The sequence below is a fragment of the Stegostoma tigrinum genome, chromosome 16, assembly GCF_030684315.1.
Source record: "Stegostoma tigrinum isolate sSteTig4 chromosome 16, sSteTig4.hap1, whole genome shotgun sequence".
Lineage (NCBI taxonomy): Eukaryota > Metazoa > Chordata > Chondrichthyes > Orectolobiformes > Stegostomatidae > Stegostoma > Stegostoma tigrinum.
In genome coordinates this window covers 11,478,896-11,495,990 of record NC_081369.1, presented here as the reverse complement: position 1 = coordinate 11,495,990, position 17,095 = coordinate 11,478,896, and the positions used below count along the sequence as shown (strand labels likewise).

Genomic DNA, 17,095 nt, shown 5'->3' with positions numbered 1-17,095 from the left:
TGCTAAGTCATACATGATTCAGTCATTTCAAGAGGAGTGTCTGTTTGTACAACATTAGAGTGGGAAGCAGCCAATACTGACATAGGAGGGGCTGATGAGCTCTCTGCCCACTGGAAGAGATTCATTGAAAAAAGTGGTTATTCAGTAGCATATGCTTTCAAACTTGGAAATGTCTAAACCAGCGAATGTAACTTTGGGAAGAAGAGAAGTCTGCACCAGAATTTAAAGCTGCCAAAGATTGCCTGACTATTTTGCTTGGTTGGAATGCTGCAAGAGATTTAAATTTTTTGCTCACGGTGATGTACCAGCTTGAGAAAGGAGGGCCATTAAGGAAAACCAAAAGAACTGCAGATGCTATATAAATCACGAACAAGAACAAAGTTGCTGGAAAAGCTCAGCTGGTCTGGCAGCATCTCTGGAGGAGAAAGCTGAGTTCTGAGGAAGGGTCACCGGACCCAAAACCTTAACTCTGTTTTCTCCTCCACAGATGCTGCCAGACCTGCTGAGCTTTTCCAGCAACTTTGTTTGTGTTGTTGAGGGCCATTAAGGAGTTACTCCAAAGAGCATCTCAGGAATGGTTTTTCTTTTATCATATAGTTTGATGCCACACTGTGACTTTAGATCAAAGACATGAAGGAGATGGAAATGTGAAAACTGTCTTCAAGATTGGAATTCAAAGTAACACTATACTTCCATACTACTAGTACTAAATACTGCTATACATGGTAATCACAGACATACCAAACTTTGATCTTAATAAGGAATAATCTGTGATCATGTTCATGTGCTCTTCATACTCTTTCACATTCTATAGCATTCTAACTCCATCCAACAGTGATATTAATCCTCAGTGATGTTCACTTCTGTGACATCATTACATGGTACTTCAGGGTTCTGAAGTCCTTACAAATACTTCTCTACGTATGACAACCCTACTTGGAGGACACCTTATGCCAGGGAACATATTATTTTCAAAATATTGCTCCTGTTGGATTGCCCAGATTATCCCATTAGCCTTGATGAGGTATCTGAAAACTTGAGGATGCTTTTCCTGCTAGCAAACAGTCCATGGATCAGGGAGCAATAGCAATATTCAAGGCCTACTACATCCACTGTATCATCTCTCAATTCATTAATGCTTCAAATGGTGAGTATGCACCAGTAAGGGAATTTTGGCACGGCTACAAATTCAAGAGCATCGACAATACCACTGGTGAATGGAATGGAGTCATGTCAGTGTGGCTGAATGGTCTGTAGCAAAGATTGAAACCCAAGTAAGTCATGAAATCATGACCTCACAGAGATAGAATGGCCATAGAGGTAGAACGGCTGTGACAAAGTAGATGACACTAACATGGTAGAATTGCTTGCATCTCTTGAAGAGGAGTTGTCTAACAAAGACTTTTTGCAGCTCAATAACCAATAGCTTGAAGAGGAAGACAGTGTGCTGAATCACTGTCCAGTTGATAAAGTGATGATGATCATCACATTGACCTGAACAGAGATTGCAATGCCAGAATGAGCAGAAGGTTCAATTATGCCATTAACTGTCACAAGGAGATCTATTTTGAAAAGGAAATCAGAGCCGTCCAACAGTCCTTCGCAACATTTTGTGATCATGGCCCTTCGTACCATTAATGCCACTACATTGTCAGATGCCTTCTTCAATCCAGAATGAGCAGTGTCTTCAAAAGATCCTCAAACTCCAGTGACATTGAAAGTCACGACAACAACAAGATCTTCCCCTGAGCCAAAATACCCTGTATTGAAGGTCTAAATCGTACAAAGTCATCTCCACTGAAACCTTTAGGTATGTCCTCAAACCATTCTGATGCTGTCAAACATCCTCAGCAACACATAGTGACTGACCAAAATTGAAGATGTTTAAGAAGGCATTGGCACTAGAGAAGCAGTGACCTTTCAAGTAACACTAGTCCGAATGTGGACGAGTCTGGAGATTGTACATCAAACTTAGCAGTCAACTCAGAACTCATCAGCCAAAGCAGAAGCAAGCCATGCCAAGACAGGGGACTGCTTAACAGAGACTAGTGAGGGTTGTCTAAGTTAAATTTATACAGCATTTCAACTGTATTGAGTGTTTTTTATTTTTGTTTTGCAAGTTATTTAAGCCAGGGATGGATGGTGCTGCGTGGTATTTCAAATTTTGTATTTTTCTCTTGGGCAAAGCTTGTCTTCAGGAACCTAACTCTAACTCTGGCTTTAACATTAATTGGAGATGGTTTTCAATAGCAATCAAAATCTTTTTATTTCAAACCATAACTTGCAGGAACACAAACTTGACTTGAAGTGAGGATACACTGTGTATAATATTAATATATAATATACTTCTATCAGTGAATTATTTCCCTTGTTATTTCTTATTTCCATCTAAACTGATGCTATGTCCTGATCTCATTGCTATCCTGATACCATCCTTTATTAATAGAGTACTCCACCCCCTTATACTTTCAGTCTGTTTTTCTTCAATTTCAAGTACCCCTAAATATTCAGTTCCATGACTTTGTTACCTGTAGTAATGTCTCTGTTAAATTGACATTGTATCATACTCTTTTATTATCATTGGTGTCATCATTTTACCTATTGTATTACAAATATGGTATGCATTCAAATCGAGATAACAAGGTGTAGAACTGGATTAACACGGCAGATCAAGCAGCATCGGAGGAGCAGGAAAGCTGATGTTCCGGGTTGAGACCCTTCTTCAGAAATGGGGGAGGGGAAGGGGATTCTGAAATAAATAGGGAGAGAGGGGGAGGCGGATAGAAGATGGATAAAGGAGAAGATAGGTGGAGAGGAGACAGACCGGTCAAAGAAGTGGGATTGGATCCGGTAAAGGTGAATGTACGTGGGGAATTAGGAGAGGATAGGTCAGTCCAGGGAGGACGGACAGGTCAAGGAGGCAGAATGAGGCTAGTGGGTAGGAGACGCGGGTGGGGCTTGAGGTGGGAGCAATTGATAGGGAGGTGAGGACAAGCTGGGTTGGTATTGGGATATGGCTGGGGGAGGGAGATTTTGTAGCTTGTGAAGTCCACATTGATACCCTTGGGCAGCAGGGTTCCCAAACAAAATATGAGATGCTGCTCCTGCAGCCTTTGGGTGGCATCATTGTGGCAATGCAGAAGACCCAGGATGGACATGCCATGCAAGGAGTGGGAGGGGGAGTTGCAATAGTTCGCGACTGAGAGGTGTAGTTGATTGTTGTGAACCGAGCGTAGGTGTTCCACAAAGCGGTTCCCAAGTCTCTGCTTGGTTTCCCCAGTGTAGAGGAGGCCACAGCAGGAACAGTGGATAAAATGTACCACATTAGCAGATGTGCAGGTGAACATCTGTTTGATGTGGAAGGTCTTCTTGAGGCCTGGGATGGGGTTGAGGGGGCAGGTGTAGGGGTAGGCGTAGCACTTGCTGCGGTTGCAAGGAAAAGTGCCGGGGGTGGTGGAAGTGGTGGGGAGTATGGAGCAGACAAGGGAATCACAGAGTGAGTGGTCCCTCTGGAAAGCAGATAAGGGTGGGGAGGGAAAAATGTCTTTGGTGGTTGGGTGAGATTGTAGATGGCAGAAATGTCGGAAGATGATGCATTGGATCTGGAGGTTGGTGAGGTGGTATGTGAGGATGAGGGGGACTCTGTTTTGGTTGTTATTGTTGGTAGCGAGTACGAGGGATGAATCACGGGAAATGCGAGAGACACGGTCGAGGGCGTTTTTGACCACTGGGGATGGGAAGATGCGGTCTTTGAAAAATGAAGACATCTGGGATGTCCAGGAGTGGAAAGCCTCATCTCTGGAGCAGATGCGGCAGAGGCAAAGGTATTGGGAATAGGAGATGGCCTTTGAGCACAAAGGTGGGTGAGAGGAGATGTATATTCTAGGGAGCTATGGGAGTTGGTAGGCTTGAAATGGATATCGGTTTCCAGGTGGATGCCAGAGATGGAAACAGAGAGGTCCAGGAAGGAGAGAAAGGGATCAGAGATGGTCCAGGTCAACTTAAGGTGTTAGTGAAGTGGATGAACTGTTCGAGCTCCTTGTGGGAGCACGAGACAGCTTCGATACAGTCATCGATGTAACAGAGGAAGAGGTGGGGGATAGGGCCAGTGTAGCTTTGGAAGACGCTACATGTCCTACAAAGAGGGAGGCATAGCTTGGGCCCATGCAGGCACCCATAGCCATACCCTTTGTCTGTAAGAAGTGGGAGGAATTGAAGGAGAAGTTGTTAAGGGCGAGGGAGAGTTCAGCTAAGCGGATGAGGGTGTCACTGGAGGGAGACCGGTTGGGCCTGCAGGACAGGAAGAAGCAGAGGGCCTTTAGGCCATCTGCATGGAGAATGCAAGTGTATAGGGACTGGACATCCATGGTAAAGATGAGGTGTTGGGGACCAGGGAATCGGAGGTTTTGGAGGAGGTTGAGGGTATGGTTGGTGGGAGGGGGAGAAAATGGAGTCGAGAGAAGTGGAGATGAGTTTGATAGGGCAGGAGTAGGTGGAGGCAATGGGTTGACCAGAGCAGTCAGGTTTGTGGATTTTGGGAAGGAGATAGAAACGGGGGTGCGGGGTTGGGGAACGATGAGGTTGGAGGCTGTGGGTGGGAGGTCACCTGAAGTGATGAGGTTGTGGAAAGTTTGGGAGATGATGTTTTGGTGGTCAGGGGTGGGGTCATGATCAAGGAGGTGGTAGAAGGAGGTGTCGGAGAGCTGTTACCTGGCCTCGGCGATTTAAAGGTCAGTTCGCCATACTACAACTGCTTCTCCCTTCTCCGCAGGTTTTATGACGAGCTTAGGGTTGGAGCGGAGGGCTGCACATTCTGTGGGGGAGAGGTTGGAGTGGGTGAGAGGGGTGGAGAGGTTGAGGTGATCAATGTCGCGACGGCAGTTGGAGATGAAGAGTTTGAGGGAGAGTAGGAGGCCTTGGGGTGGTGTCCTGGAGGAGGGATGTGTCGGAAGTGGGAGAAGAGGTCAGTAGGGGGAGGGTTAGGCTCACGATTAAAGAAGTAAGTGCAAAGGCGGCAGAAAAACTGTTCAACTTCCAAGCATGAGTATTTGTTGATGTTTGGGTGGTGGGGGACAAAGGTGAGCCCTTTACTGAGGACTGACCGTTGGTCTTAGGTAAGGGGGAGGTCTAGGGGGCTGGTGAAGACCTGGCAGGGCTGGGTGCTACTCTGGCCTCTGGCACTGCTGGCTGTGGAGATGGTGGGCAGAGCGGCATGGGCAGAGTGGCATAAGCTGGTAAATCTTGGATGTTGGTGGCAGCATCATCCTTGATGTCGGTGGTGTCGCCTTGGAAACGGAGGCAGTGCATCAGCAGCGGTGTCGATGGCGTTCACTGTACCAGAAGTGGCGTACTGGACGGTGGTTGATGTGATGGGATCCATGGGTGCTCTAAAGGTGCCTACATGGCCGCTGGCAGCGGGCACGTAGTGGGGCAGGCACCAGTAAGTTTAAAGTACTTTTGGTTTTTCGTGTCCAATAAAGCCGAGTAGAATTGTGTGTTCAGGTTGTGGATCCTGCAAAGAATAAAAAACAAGAGAGGTCCTTTTCAGGTCTGGGAGAGGGAGTCTCTGAGATGGGGTAGGCTTAATTGTAGTATTAGGCGATGCTGGCGCATTGCTGCGAGTGTGTGTTTCAGGAGTCACAGGGAGAAAGGCTTCTGAAGGATATCAGTGTTGTGAATGTAGCGGTCGTCGCGGTTAGAGCCAAATTGGGAAGGCTTAAATATAGACTGTAGTCTGTTGGGGATGATCGGGTTCCGTAAGCAGGTACTCGGGCAATGTGGCTGTTCAACCTGGTTTGCTTCAGGATGTGATCAAGCAGTTTCAGGGCCGAAGAGATTACAAGATGGTTGCAGTGGGGGAGGGATACACTGAGATCTTTCCAGAGGGAGGAGGGTAACCTCTTCTAGGTCGGCATCCGTAGAGCAGGCTTCGCAGTGAGGTTAAAATTGGTACAGAGATAGTAGGAACTGCTGATGCTGGAGAATCTGAGATAGCAAGGTGTTGAGCTGGATGAACACCTTCTGAAGAGACCCTTCTTCAGAAATGGGGAGGGGAAGGGGATTCTGAAATAAATAGGGAGAGAGGGGGAGGCAGATAGAAGATGGATAAAGGAGAAAATAGGTGGAGAGGAGACAGACAGGTCAAAGAGGCGGGATTGGAGCTGGAAAAGGTGAATGTAGGTGGGGAGTTAGGGAGGAGATAGGTCGGTCCAGGGAGGACGGACAGGTCAAAGAGGCAGGATGAGGCTAGTGGGTAGGAGATGGGGGTGGGGCTTGATGTGGGAGAAGTGGTTAGGGAGGCGAGGACAAGCTGGGCTAGTTTTGGGATGTGGTCGTGGAAGGGGAAATTTTGAAGCTTGTGAAGTCCACTTTGATACCCTGGGATTGCAGTATCATTCCTTGCATTCAGATCGAGAGTTTTTAATATTGCTTCTTCACCATTCTTTCCTACTTTGACATTTATTTTCTGGAATGCATGTTTTTATGCACTGTCCTTTCATGTCATATGATGTTCTTACTACCCATAATGCTACCATGCACTGTCATCTTGTTTTCTAAATTTGCCAAATTTGAACTCCGTTAGGAAGCAAGGGGAAAATAGAGGGTCTCGGACACCTTGAGGTACAGTTATGACCAGAGCAGGAAGCCATGATTGCTAATGGATGCATTGATTAACGTACTTAAGAAGTGAAGGATAATGTTCAGTTTCTCAACCAATGTCCCAGAGTTGCTCTGCTGACACTGAGAGGTATGCATTTATGAACAATGTGTCACAGAATTCTTGACTGGGACAAGAAGTAGCTGTCATCTCTTGAGCAGTAGAGTTTGGTAGAGGAAGCACTGGTGAATGATAGTGTACCAAGCAGAGGGTTAAATTTAGACAAGCTACTCTGGAAAATGGGCAGAATACCAAGGAGGACCTTCAGCAAATGCACTTTCCTGGTTAAGGAAGAAGCCTAAAGAACATAGTGAGACGCTGCAAAGGGAAGGCACTGCTAATGACATGAGGGAAACTGCCCATGACTCGGCTACTTACAAATGACGGAGTAATTTTGCTGTAAAATACTGTGCCCATCCAGGAGTCGGATCCACAATGACCCAATGCCTCACAGTCTCGTGAAAGTCTACTATTTGTCTGCAGCAATCAGAGTCACTGTTGAATTAATTTTTATGCATCTGGCTCATTCCAGCATCAGCTGTTGATCTAGGCCGGTCATGGATGTCTTATTTTGGAGAGCATGGAAATGCATCCACTTTGAGGCATATGTGGCATTTCAGGCATAAAGGATTTGCAATCATCATTTATACCCATGTTACTTGTAAGGCTCCGACAGACCAATCAGCCAGATTGCTAAATAGGACAGGCTTTCATTCAATGAATGATTATGATCACAAGAAGCATAATTTACCCAGGCACAGTCATTATGCCTTTATTCTTCATACCTCTTTAAATCAATATCTATATCTCAGTGTGTGGCTGCTAGAGGATAAAGGCTATCCTGATGATTGTTTGGTGTCCAATCATACATATGCAGTGGCTCCAAACCAAAGCCATTTATAGATAGGTGCAAGTATTAAACAGGCCACTGGCACTTTGAAGATGTCCTTAAATGGCCAGTTGGTATCCTGCAATATGAGTCAAATGAGTGTCTTGCATTGTGGTCATAATGCTGCATGCTGAATAATATGACAATACACAGAGGCATGGAACTGGATAAAGAGGTGGGCCTGGAGCAACAACCTTCCCTGGCTGAGGATTGGGGGAAGAGGAAAACAAAGGGGGTGCTCCAGAAGTGCCAAATACTCAGGCATAGGACGGAGGCAGCCAAGGCTGTGGCAGGCTTCATGGCAATAGGCTGGTATAGCTGGAAGGGCCAAGCTAATTAACAACATTTCATGTCAGTGGCTCTTACTTCTGTGACAGATGACTTTGTAATTCATCTTCCATTTGAAAGAGAGATTATCCAGGAAAGACATACTTCTTGATAATCCCAATACATCCCAAATTGATTGAAAATGGAGTCACCACCACCGGCAATCTCCCCTAAAATATACCATAGCACCACAGGAAACCCATGCTCCCCAATCCATCCCCACCACTCCTACCCTTAGCTCTCAGTTCATTTTGACACAAGCAATAATAATACACAAATCTAATTATTGTTATGGGGTGATGGAAATGAAGATAATAAATGGTTTCAAAAATAATTTGCTGGGCACTGGTGGGAAATAAACCTGTATGCCTAACTTGCTGGTGAATTGGACTAATTGGATTTATAGAGAGCAGGCAAGGACTCAGTGAGTCAAACAGTTTCCTTTGCTGCTATAATAACTCCACAACACTAACTGTATTACTCTATTATTAAAGGACATGTTCATGACAATAAAAACTGAGAAAACATCACATAAGTCACCTATAAAGGGCATCTAACAAAATAGTCATTTTTGTTCCTATCTACTTCTAAGGGATGCTCCCCTCTGGCTGATGATAAGGTGAATTAAAATTAGATTTTATTGTCATGTGTACTCAAATACAGGAGTACAATGAAAAGTGTACAAAGTCGCCATTGGTTGCAAAACCAGAATTAAAACAAAACAGCAGAAATAAAAAAACAGAGCCAAGTGGAAAAACGTCCAAATCTAAAATAAAGAAAAATGTCCAGATCTTAAAGCCCCAGTTCAGTAAAGGTGTATGGACTGCTCAGTCTCCAAGGCACGTACCCAAGCCTACCCATGGCCTGTAATCTTTTGCTGCCACTGCTATCTCTGATCGCAGGTAGGAGCTTTATCACCACTGGCTTGATTGCTGGAAGGAGTTGCGAACATACTGCCAATTCTGATGCTGCCACCACTTCTGATCATTGGGAGAAGCTTTGCCGACACTATCGCCCCCGATCACTGCTGCTGTCCCAGTCACCAGGGGAAATCAGGAACATACTGCTGATTCCAATGCTGCCGATGCCTCCATTCTTAGAAGGAGCTTTACTGCGACTGCTGCTGCCAGCCCCAGTTGACAGGAGGAGTCACAAATTAGCTGTTGTTGCCTCCAACTGCCAGGAGGCTGCTGCCATTCCACGAACGACTCGCTCTTGTATCGATGCTTATGACCCCGCCGCAAAAGGCTTTAAAGAAAAGGAAATTTAAAAAGGAACAAAAAGAAAAAGAAAGCAAATGGGAGTGGTCAAGCCCTGAGCTCAGAAGCCCAGATGCATCCCTGCTACTCTGCTGTGATCTTGACTCCTCACCTGCTCCTTGCTTTGCTAATTCTGAGATGCCTGTGACTTTTGTCCTCGTTAATATGGCCTTCTGTACAGGCTGTTGTTGACTACATTGTTACAGTGTCAGCCTTTGTCACAGGAACTTACTTGAATGGCTCCTTATTAAGAGAGATCAGGGAAGTGAGAGGTCCATCTTAAAGGTGCCTTCTTCAGAACTCAAAATAGGAAGTATACTGGACTCAGAGTCAAATACTTTCAAAAGTTGATTGAAATAGACTCTTTGCGGGTAAAAGGATGTCTGACAAGTGCGCGGAGTTCGAGAGTGTGATGATGAGAGTTCCAGGCATTAAGTTCCTGTTAAGAGTCAAGGCTAAGGCTGGTAAGAATAAGGAACAATGAATGAATAAAGATATGAGATTCTGGCCAATAATAAAATAGTTTCTTACTTGACATATAGACAACTTGATTCAATTGAATCTCTTCATCAATATAAAGAGTGTAGGGGCATTCTTAAGAGAAAAATCAAGAAGGCAAAGAAGAGATATGAGATAGTTTTGGCAGATAAGGTTAGGGATAATCCAAAGAGATTCCATAAATACATTAAGACCAAGAGGGTAACTAAAGAGAGGGTAGGGCCTCTTAAAGATCAAGTCTTTGTGTTGAACCTCAGGACATGGGCAGATACTAAATGAATATTTTGCATCAGTTTTTCCTGTGGAGAAAGAAATGAAGTCTAGACAATGCAAAGAAATAAACTTTGATGCTTTAAAAACAGTTCACGTAACAGAAAAGGAAGTTCAGGAGGTCTTAGAGAATATAAAAATGGATAAATCTCTGTGACCTTGATCTAATGTATCCCAGAATGGTGTGGGAAGTAAGGGAGGAAATTACGAGACTCCTTGAAAAATATTCGCATCACCTATAACTACAGGTGAGGTGCCTGATGACCAGAATGTGGCTAATGTTGTACCTTTGTTTAAGAAAGGTTGTAAGGAGAAACAAAGGAACTATAACTTAGGAGTTCTGACTTCTGTTGTGGGTAAGTTGTTGGAGGTGACCATAAAAGATAGGATTTATGGACATTGTGTTAGACAGGCAAAAATTGATTAGGGATCGTCAACACGGTTTTGTGCGAGGAAAATCGTGTCTCTCAAACTTGATTGAACTTTTTGAGGAAGTTACCAAAATGATTGATGATGGCAGAGCAGTAGACATTGTTTATTTGGATTTTAGTAAAGCCTTTGACAAGGTTCTGCATGGTAGACTAATTGATAAAGTTAGGTCACATGGGATTCAGGGTGAGCTTGCCAATTGGATACATAACTGGCTTACTGGCAGGAGGCAGAGTATAATGGTTGAGGGTTGCTTTTTGGACTGGAGGCCTGTGACCAGCAGTGTTCCACAGCGATCAGTTCTGGGTCCTCTTTTGTTTGGCATTTATATATATGATATGGATGAGAATATTGAAAGCATGATTAGTAAGTTTGCGGACAACACTAAAATTGGTGGCAGAGTAGATTGCAGACGGACCTTGATCAAATGGATCAATAGGTCAAAAATGACACATGGAGTTCAATCTGAATAAGTACAGAGTATGGCATTTTTGGTACAACAAACAAGCGTTGAGCTTACACAATTAATGATAGGGCCTTGGCTAGTGTTGAAGAACAGGGGGACCTAGAGATGCAGGTACGTAATTCTTTGAAGTTTGCGTCACATGTAGACAGGGTGGTTAAAAGATATTTGGCACGCTTGCCTTCACTGCTCAGTCCTTTGAGAAGAAGAGTTGGGAAGTTATGTTGAGATTGTGCAGGACATTTGTGAGGCCTGTTCTGGAATACTGTATCCTGTTCTGGTCGCCCAATTATAGGATGGGCATTATCAAGCTGGAGAGGGTTCGGAAGAGATTTACCAGGATGTTGTGGTGTATGGACGTTTTGAGTTATAAAGAAATGCTGCTTAGACTGGGACTTTTTCACTGGAGCATAGGAGGTTGAGAGGCAACCTGATAGAAGTTCATGAAATAATGAAAGGTATAGATAGAGTTAATGTAGTTGACTTTTCCCTAGGATGGGAGATTTTAAGAGTAGGGGTCACATTTTTAAGGTGAAAGGAGAGATATTTAAAAAAAGACATGAGGCAAATCTTTTACACAAAGGGTAGTTTGCATGTGGAATGATGAACTTCCTGAGGAAGTAGTGAATGTGGGCGTAATTACAACCTTTAATAGAGACATTTAGATAGAAACATGAATAGGAAAGGTTTGGAGGGATATGGTCAGGAGCAAGCAGATGGGACGAGTTTGATTTGGAATGGACTGGTTGGGCCAAAGGGTCTGTTTTCTTGCTGTATGACTCTATGACTATAACTCTGTCAGAAACAGTTAATATCTTGAGTTCAAAATGACGTCTTTTTCATAAGTTCTAAAGAAGAATCAAATTAGACTTGAAACATTAATTCTGTTTCTTTTTCCGCAGATGTGAAACCTGCTGAATTTCATCAGCACTTTGTTTTTATTTCAGATCTCCAAATTTGCTGTATTTTGGTTTGCTTTGAAATATGCTCGATACAATCAAACAGTGTTTGTTGGGCTTCTTCCTAACAACAAGCCTAGAGTTGTCTTAGCAACTGTGTAACAGCTGATTCACACTTGCCAAGTTGAATAAAAACTTTCTCACTTTGTTCATCATAAACTGCGTAAGCCCTGTGACAGTTTGAGGAGGTGGAAAATCTTTAATTGCTCTGATTTTCTCAGGATCTGCTATGACCCCTGATGCTTGTGCAATGTGCCATGGGAACTTAATATTCCGTTGTAAGAATTCACATTTATTATTGAGGGCAGATACTACTTCTTGGAGATTTAGCACAACTCTCACTCTGGCGTCATGCTTTGTCTTCATTGATCCATGGATTATAATGTTATCCACATGGCAAATTACTCCCTCCAATCTTTCCAGGATATTATTTTAATCTGCTGAAAATGTTCTGGTGCAGAAATGACACCAAAAGGTAATCAATTGAGATAATCTCTCCCAAATGGTGTAATAACGTATGTAAATAGTTTTAATTTTTCATCCAAAGAAATTGCCAGAAGTGTCTATTCACATCTAGTTTGGTGAAAATTGAACTGTTTCCTGGTGTAGTCAAATTGTGATCCGTGGAGTACATAGGACATAGAACATTACAGCACAGTACAGGCCCTTCGACCCTCTATTGTGCCGACCTGCCATACTAATCTGAAGCCCATCTAACCTACACTATTCCATGTACGTCCATATGCTTGTCCAATGAAGACTTAAATGTACCTAAAGTTGGCAAATCTACTACCGTTGCAGGCAAAGCGTTCCATACCCTTACTACTCTGAGTAAAGAAACTACCTCTGACATCTGTCCTATATCTTTCACCCCTCAATTTAAAGCTATGCCCCCTCGTGATCGCCATCACCATCCTAGGAAAAAGGCTTTCCCTATCCACCCTATCTAACACTCTGATTATTTTATGTCTCAATTAAGTCACCTCTCAACCTTCTTCTCTCTAACAAAAACAGCCTCAAGTCCCTCAGCCTTTCCTCGTAAGACCTTCCCTCCATACCAGGCAACATCCTAGTAAATCTCCTCTGCACCCTTTCCAAAGCTTCCACATCCTTCTTATAATGCGGTGACCAGAACTGTACGCAGTACTCAAATTGTACATTTACATGTGCTATTGATAATATTCAAAAAAATTTTCACCAGGATTTGTTTCGTAAAGGCACAGAAACTACGCGAAATGTACTTAAGAAGCTGAAAGAGGACCAGGTTAAAGATTCAAATTCACACCTTTCATCAGAACCCAGTTAGTCAGATGCTAACAACCCATTAAGTGTTTCTTGCGTCCTTTTGATTTTGTTTTGGATTTCCAACTTTTACAATTCTTTTTCCCTCAAATCTTAAAGAATTATTGTGATCCAGGAACAGAATTTTTTTAAGATAAGAGTTGAATTTCTCATTCAACTGCTTTATTCAAAAGTATGAGTCCCACACAGTGGGACCATTTGATATGGGTTCTGGAATCACACCTGAACATCAATTTGTAGCTTTAAGCAGTTGCAACCCTTGAATCTACTTCATTCTTTACTTTCTGACAAAGTAGGTGAGAAACTTTCTTACTGTGAACATGCATGCACATTTTGCTCAGGATGCAAGGTGATATGATAAGCTGTTTTCAGCTTCCAAAGCCCTTTCCACCATTCTGGAAATTCAACTCCAAAATCTAAGTTTCTTTTGGTTTTCCAATTACTCTACTTTGTGAATTGGCTGTAAATCTGTAGTAGATCTTTGAATTAAATGCGAACAAGCCCGGTTCTGGATTTTGTATAAGAATTGTCTAATTTTCCTGAGTTTATTTTGAAATATGTAGAATCATAGAATCCCTACATTGTGTAAGTAGATGATTTGGCCCATCGAGTCCATATCAACCTTCTGAAGAGCACCCACCCAGACTCATCCCCCACCCTATTCCAGTCTGTTTCCTGACTATCACTGCTTATCCATAGAATGGCTGAGGAAACTCTTGCTGCAGCCACAGATCAGTGTCAAAAATAACCAAACTGCAGTATCATTATCCAATTTAAAATGTGTTTTTTGTTTGTCAACTGAAATTTCTGCACAGCAGATCTTCCAGTTGATCCTTTAATATTAGAGTGTATTTTTCCTTCTTGTTTCTGAAATGTGAGCTTCTTGATGTGACACACTGCTTTAAAATGACATCTTTTCATAAAAGTGCCAGGTAGTAGTCTTCATGCTGATGCTGCCTTTGCCCTTCACATTGGTTGTGACAACTACCATGCCTTCTGCACACTTCCCTCATACTGTGCAGTTATGTTTTTCTTCTTTGGAGATTAATAAACTCCACAGGATTGGTTGTTTCTTGTAATAAATCTATTAGCTTCCATTACTTTGCAGTTGTATCTTCTAACTGTCCTTTGCCAGTCAACTGAATAACCTTGGCAATGTCAAGGCATCCCTTGACTGCAGAAATTCAAACATGCTTCATTTAAGACCTCTAACAACGATTTGGTCCTGCAGAAGCTTTTCTAAGAAATACTCCCAATTTTCTGAGAGCTGATATAAATTATTGATAAATGAATCCATACTTTCTCCCGCTTGTTGGATGCACTTGATAAACTTCACCTACTGAATCATTGTATTTCTTCTGAAACTGAAATAGATATCAAATTCTATATTTACTGAACCATTTGTAATTTTTTATTGCAAAAAATATACATTATTCATTAAAAAATCTTTATGCGCATACACAGTTACTGAAGCAGTTCTGTGCGGTCTTTCCAGATGAAAAACAAACATTGTAATTTGGCATTCCCAGCAATTACAAAAACCTAAGGCATTTCTTTCTGATACAGTACATTATTTACATATATCTGAAGCACCAGGAGGGTCTGATAATTGAAATGGACCCTCATTGTTTTGTTCAAGGAGAACCATGACTTCGACTGGAACAACAGCAAGATCCTGGGACAGGCTAGGCAGAGACAAGCACGAGAATTCTTGGAAGCATGGCACTCCACGAAGCATGCTATTAATAAATACATTGAACTTGACCCTGTATACGTTCCACTACAGAGGAAACCCAGAAGTGAGGCTATCCATCATAATGGACCTCAGAGTTTAAAAACCAGGCGGGAAAACACACCGACACTTCATCAGAGGCTGCACTGAGGATATTACCAAGCACAGTAACGAAACGTCTGTGGAACAACAAGCCAACTCGGCAAGCCAACACACCTCAACACCCACAAACTGAGCTACAGATCTGCTCCAAATCCTTAGAATTCACATGCTACCCGCCAGAAGCATACTGTCATAAACATCTAGCAAGTGCTGGCCAGTAAAATGCTGGTTTTATTCTTTCCAAAGGACTCAAGGGCCTTGGTCAGCTCATCCAGAGATATTGCTTTATTTCCACTTTGATTTCCTGTCTTGACTAGGATGTCATCTGCTCAAACTCCCAATAACCACTTTTTGCTGTTGCTAAAACAAAAACAAAGTTGTTAGAGAAGCTCAGCAGGTCTCTCTCAGCATCTACGAAGGAAAAAACAGTTAACGTTTCAGGTCCGGTGACTCTTCCTCAGAACTGAGGTGCTGTTGCTGGTCTTTTTAGATTTGTTGCTGGCTCTGATACATTGTAGTCTGTTGTGAATTTATGGTGCCCGTTTAGCTACTTATTAGCTGAATTGGGCCTGCAATTTGGAGTGACAACTATTTCTTCAGCATTTTTTTTAGTTGCTATTCTCTGCATGCTGTTCAATCATTGGCTGTTCTTTTGTTACCCGTTCACCTCCTACCACCATATGTGGCTAGATCCAGGAGAGAGGCTGGTTAATATTGCAAAAACGTTTTGATGTAAGCATAAATATTGCCTGTTTGTTTAAATACAAATTATACACAAACCAAAATCCCGTATCTGCCAGGAAGGTATTGGAAGGAATACTGTCTACTTGTCATGTGATATTACATCACTTCCAAATGATGATGTGAACTGACTTATTTACATAAATACATTAACGTATTATACATATGCGTATATTATATACAAATCCTTTCATTGTATATTAATGCTGCTAAATGTGGTCATAGGTATTTGTTACTCTACGTGTTAAGTGTGCTTTCATGTCTGTTCTTAAGAAAATTGCAGCATTTGTGAGGGAAAGTTTTGATCTTGATTTTTGCCTTTGTCAAGTAAACCATGAAAAATATGAAGAAATGCAAAATGATAAGTAGGAGTTGTTCTTCAGCACGATCCGAGAATGAAAAACGTAGGGAGGCAAATTTGCAGCTGAAAGCAAACTATCGACAGAATGTCGCGGGTACTAATTGCTCGTGGAAGAGGAAGTGGAATGATGAACACTTGATAATTAAGCGTTCGGGAAGAGGCAGTCCTTCGACTTTTTAAGTAATTGTAGTCTTGTGTTAAATCTGTAGAGGGCGCTGGTTTGGTCGATCAGTCTTTTCACAGAACGGGAGAGAAGGACAGGGAGGGCAGAGGGGATCACCCAGGCTCGGGGCGGTAGAGCCAAAATACATCGCTAAGAAATGGCCGGAAGGTTGTTCTGGAGCCGAAGCTGGACAGTGCCTATTGTCATTCTAGGGCTTCTCGCCATTTCTAGCCGGGCTGAGGAGGATACCTTTAGTGCAGAGGTAAAGAAGACATCCGAACTCCGGTTGGAGTCAGTTTCCAAGTCGGGTTCATGCATGTACAGCAGCTACAGTATTTGTACAAAACACATCTTCGAATAGCTATTGCCGATCTGACTGTACAGTGTTAACAGCACCGGGGAATGTGATATTGCTACATGTTATTTCTGTACAGTATTAAATTGCGTGATTGGACTCTATTAAAGCATGTTCATTGTTAATTTGCACGATTGAAATGTTCAGTAATATGTCTATAGCTTTACTAATATTACAGTATTAATATGCATAGGAGTATTGTCCAGTATTAGCATGGTAACCCTGCAGAATTCATACGCATTGTTTAATCACCACCTTGAGTTTGAAACGTTTGACTTGCTGTGCAGAATTAGTATATTCACCTAACCTTATTTAGTACTAAATTATGCTAATAAAATTGTATTTTATACCAGTATATGGATTTATTCATTCGACAGTGCTGATACATAGGAATAGATTCATTGATCATACTAATATGAATGTTAGCCTAAAAGTATTTAATTAATATACATGCATTATCTTATTCAATATTAAAGTGCTCCAATAAATTCCTAGTATTAAGTTGCATGGGTGTATTGTCCAGTATCAGTTCTAAATGCATTTAGAACAGGAAGATTCATGCATGTCCTCATTGTCCAATCTTACTG

The 17,095-nt window shown here is 42.5% G+C and overlaps 1 protein-coding gene across 4 annotated transcripts in view; it reads left to right on the top strand.

Moving 5' to 3' along the window:
* mmp15b (matrix metallopeptidase 15b) overlaps positions 1-17,095 on the top strand; it is a 173,963-nt gene that overhangs the window by 48,323 nt on the left and 108,545 nt on the right. The window contains exon 2 of one of the 4 annotated variants that reach the window (XM_059651608.1): positions 16,200-16,415. The exons of 2 other annotated variants lie outside the window; for them this stretch is intronic. In XM_059651608.1, coding sequence (XP_059507591.1) covers positions 16,311-16,415 — 105 coding nt within the window. In that variant the 5' untranslated portion in view covers positions 16,200-16,310. Of the gene's footprint in view, positions 1-16,199; positions 16,416-17,095 lie in introns of those variants that run through there. One more of the 4 variants, XM_059651609.1, reaches the window with a different exon arrangement.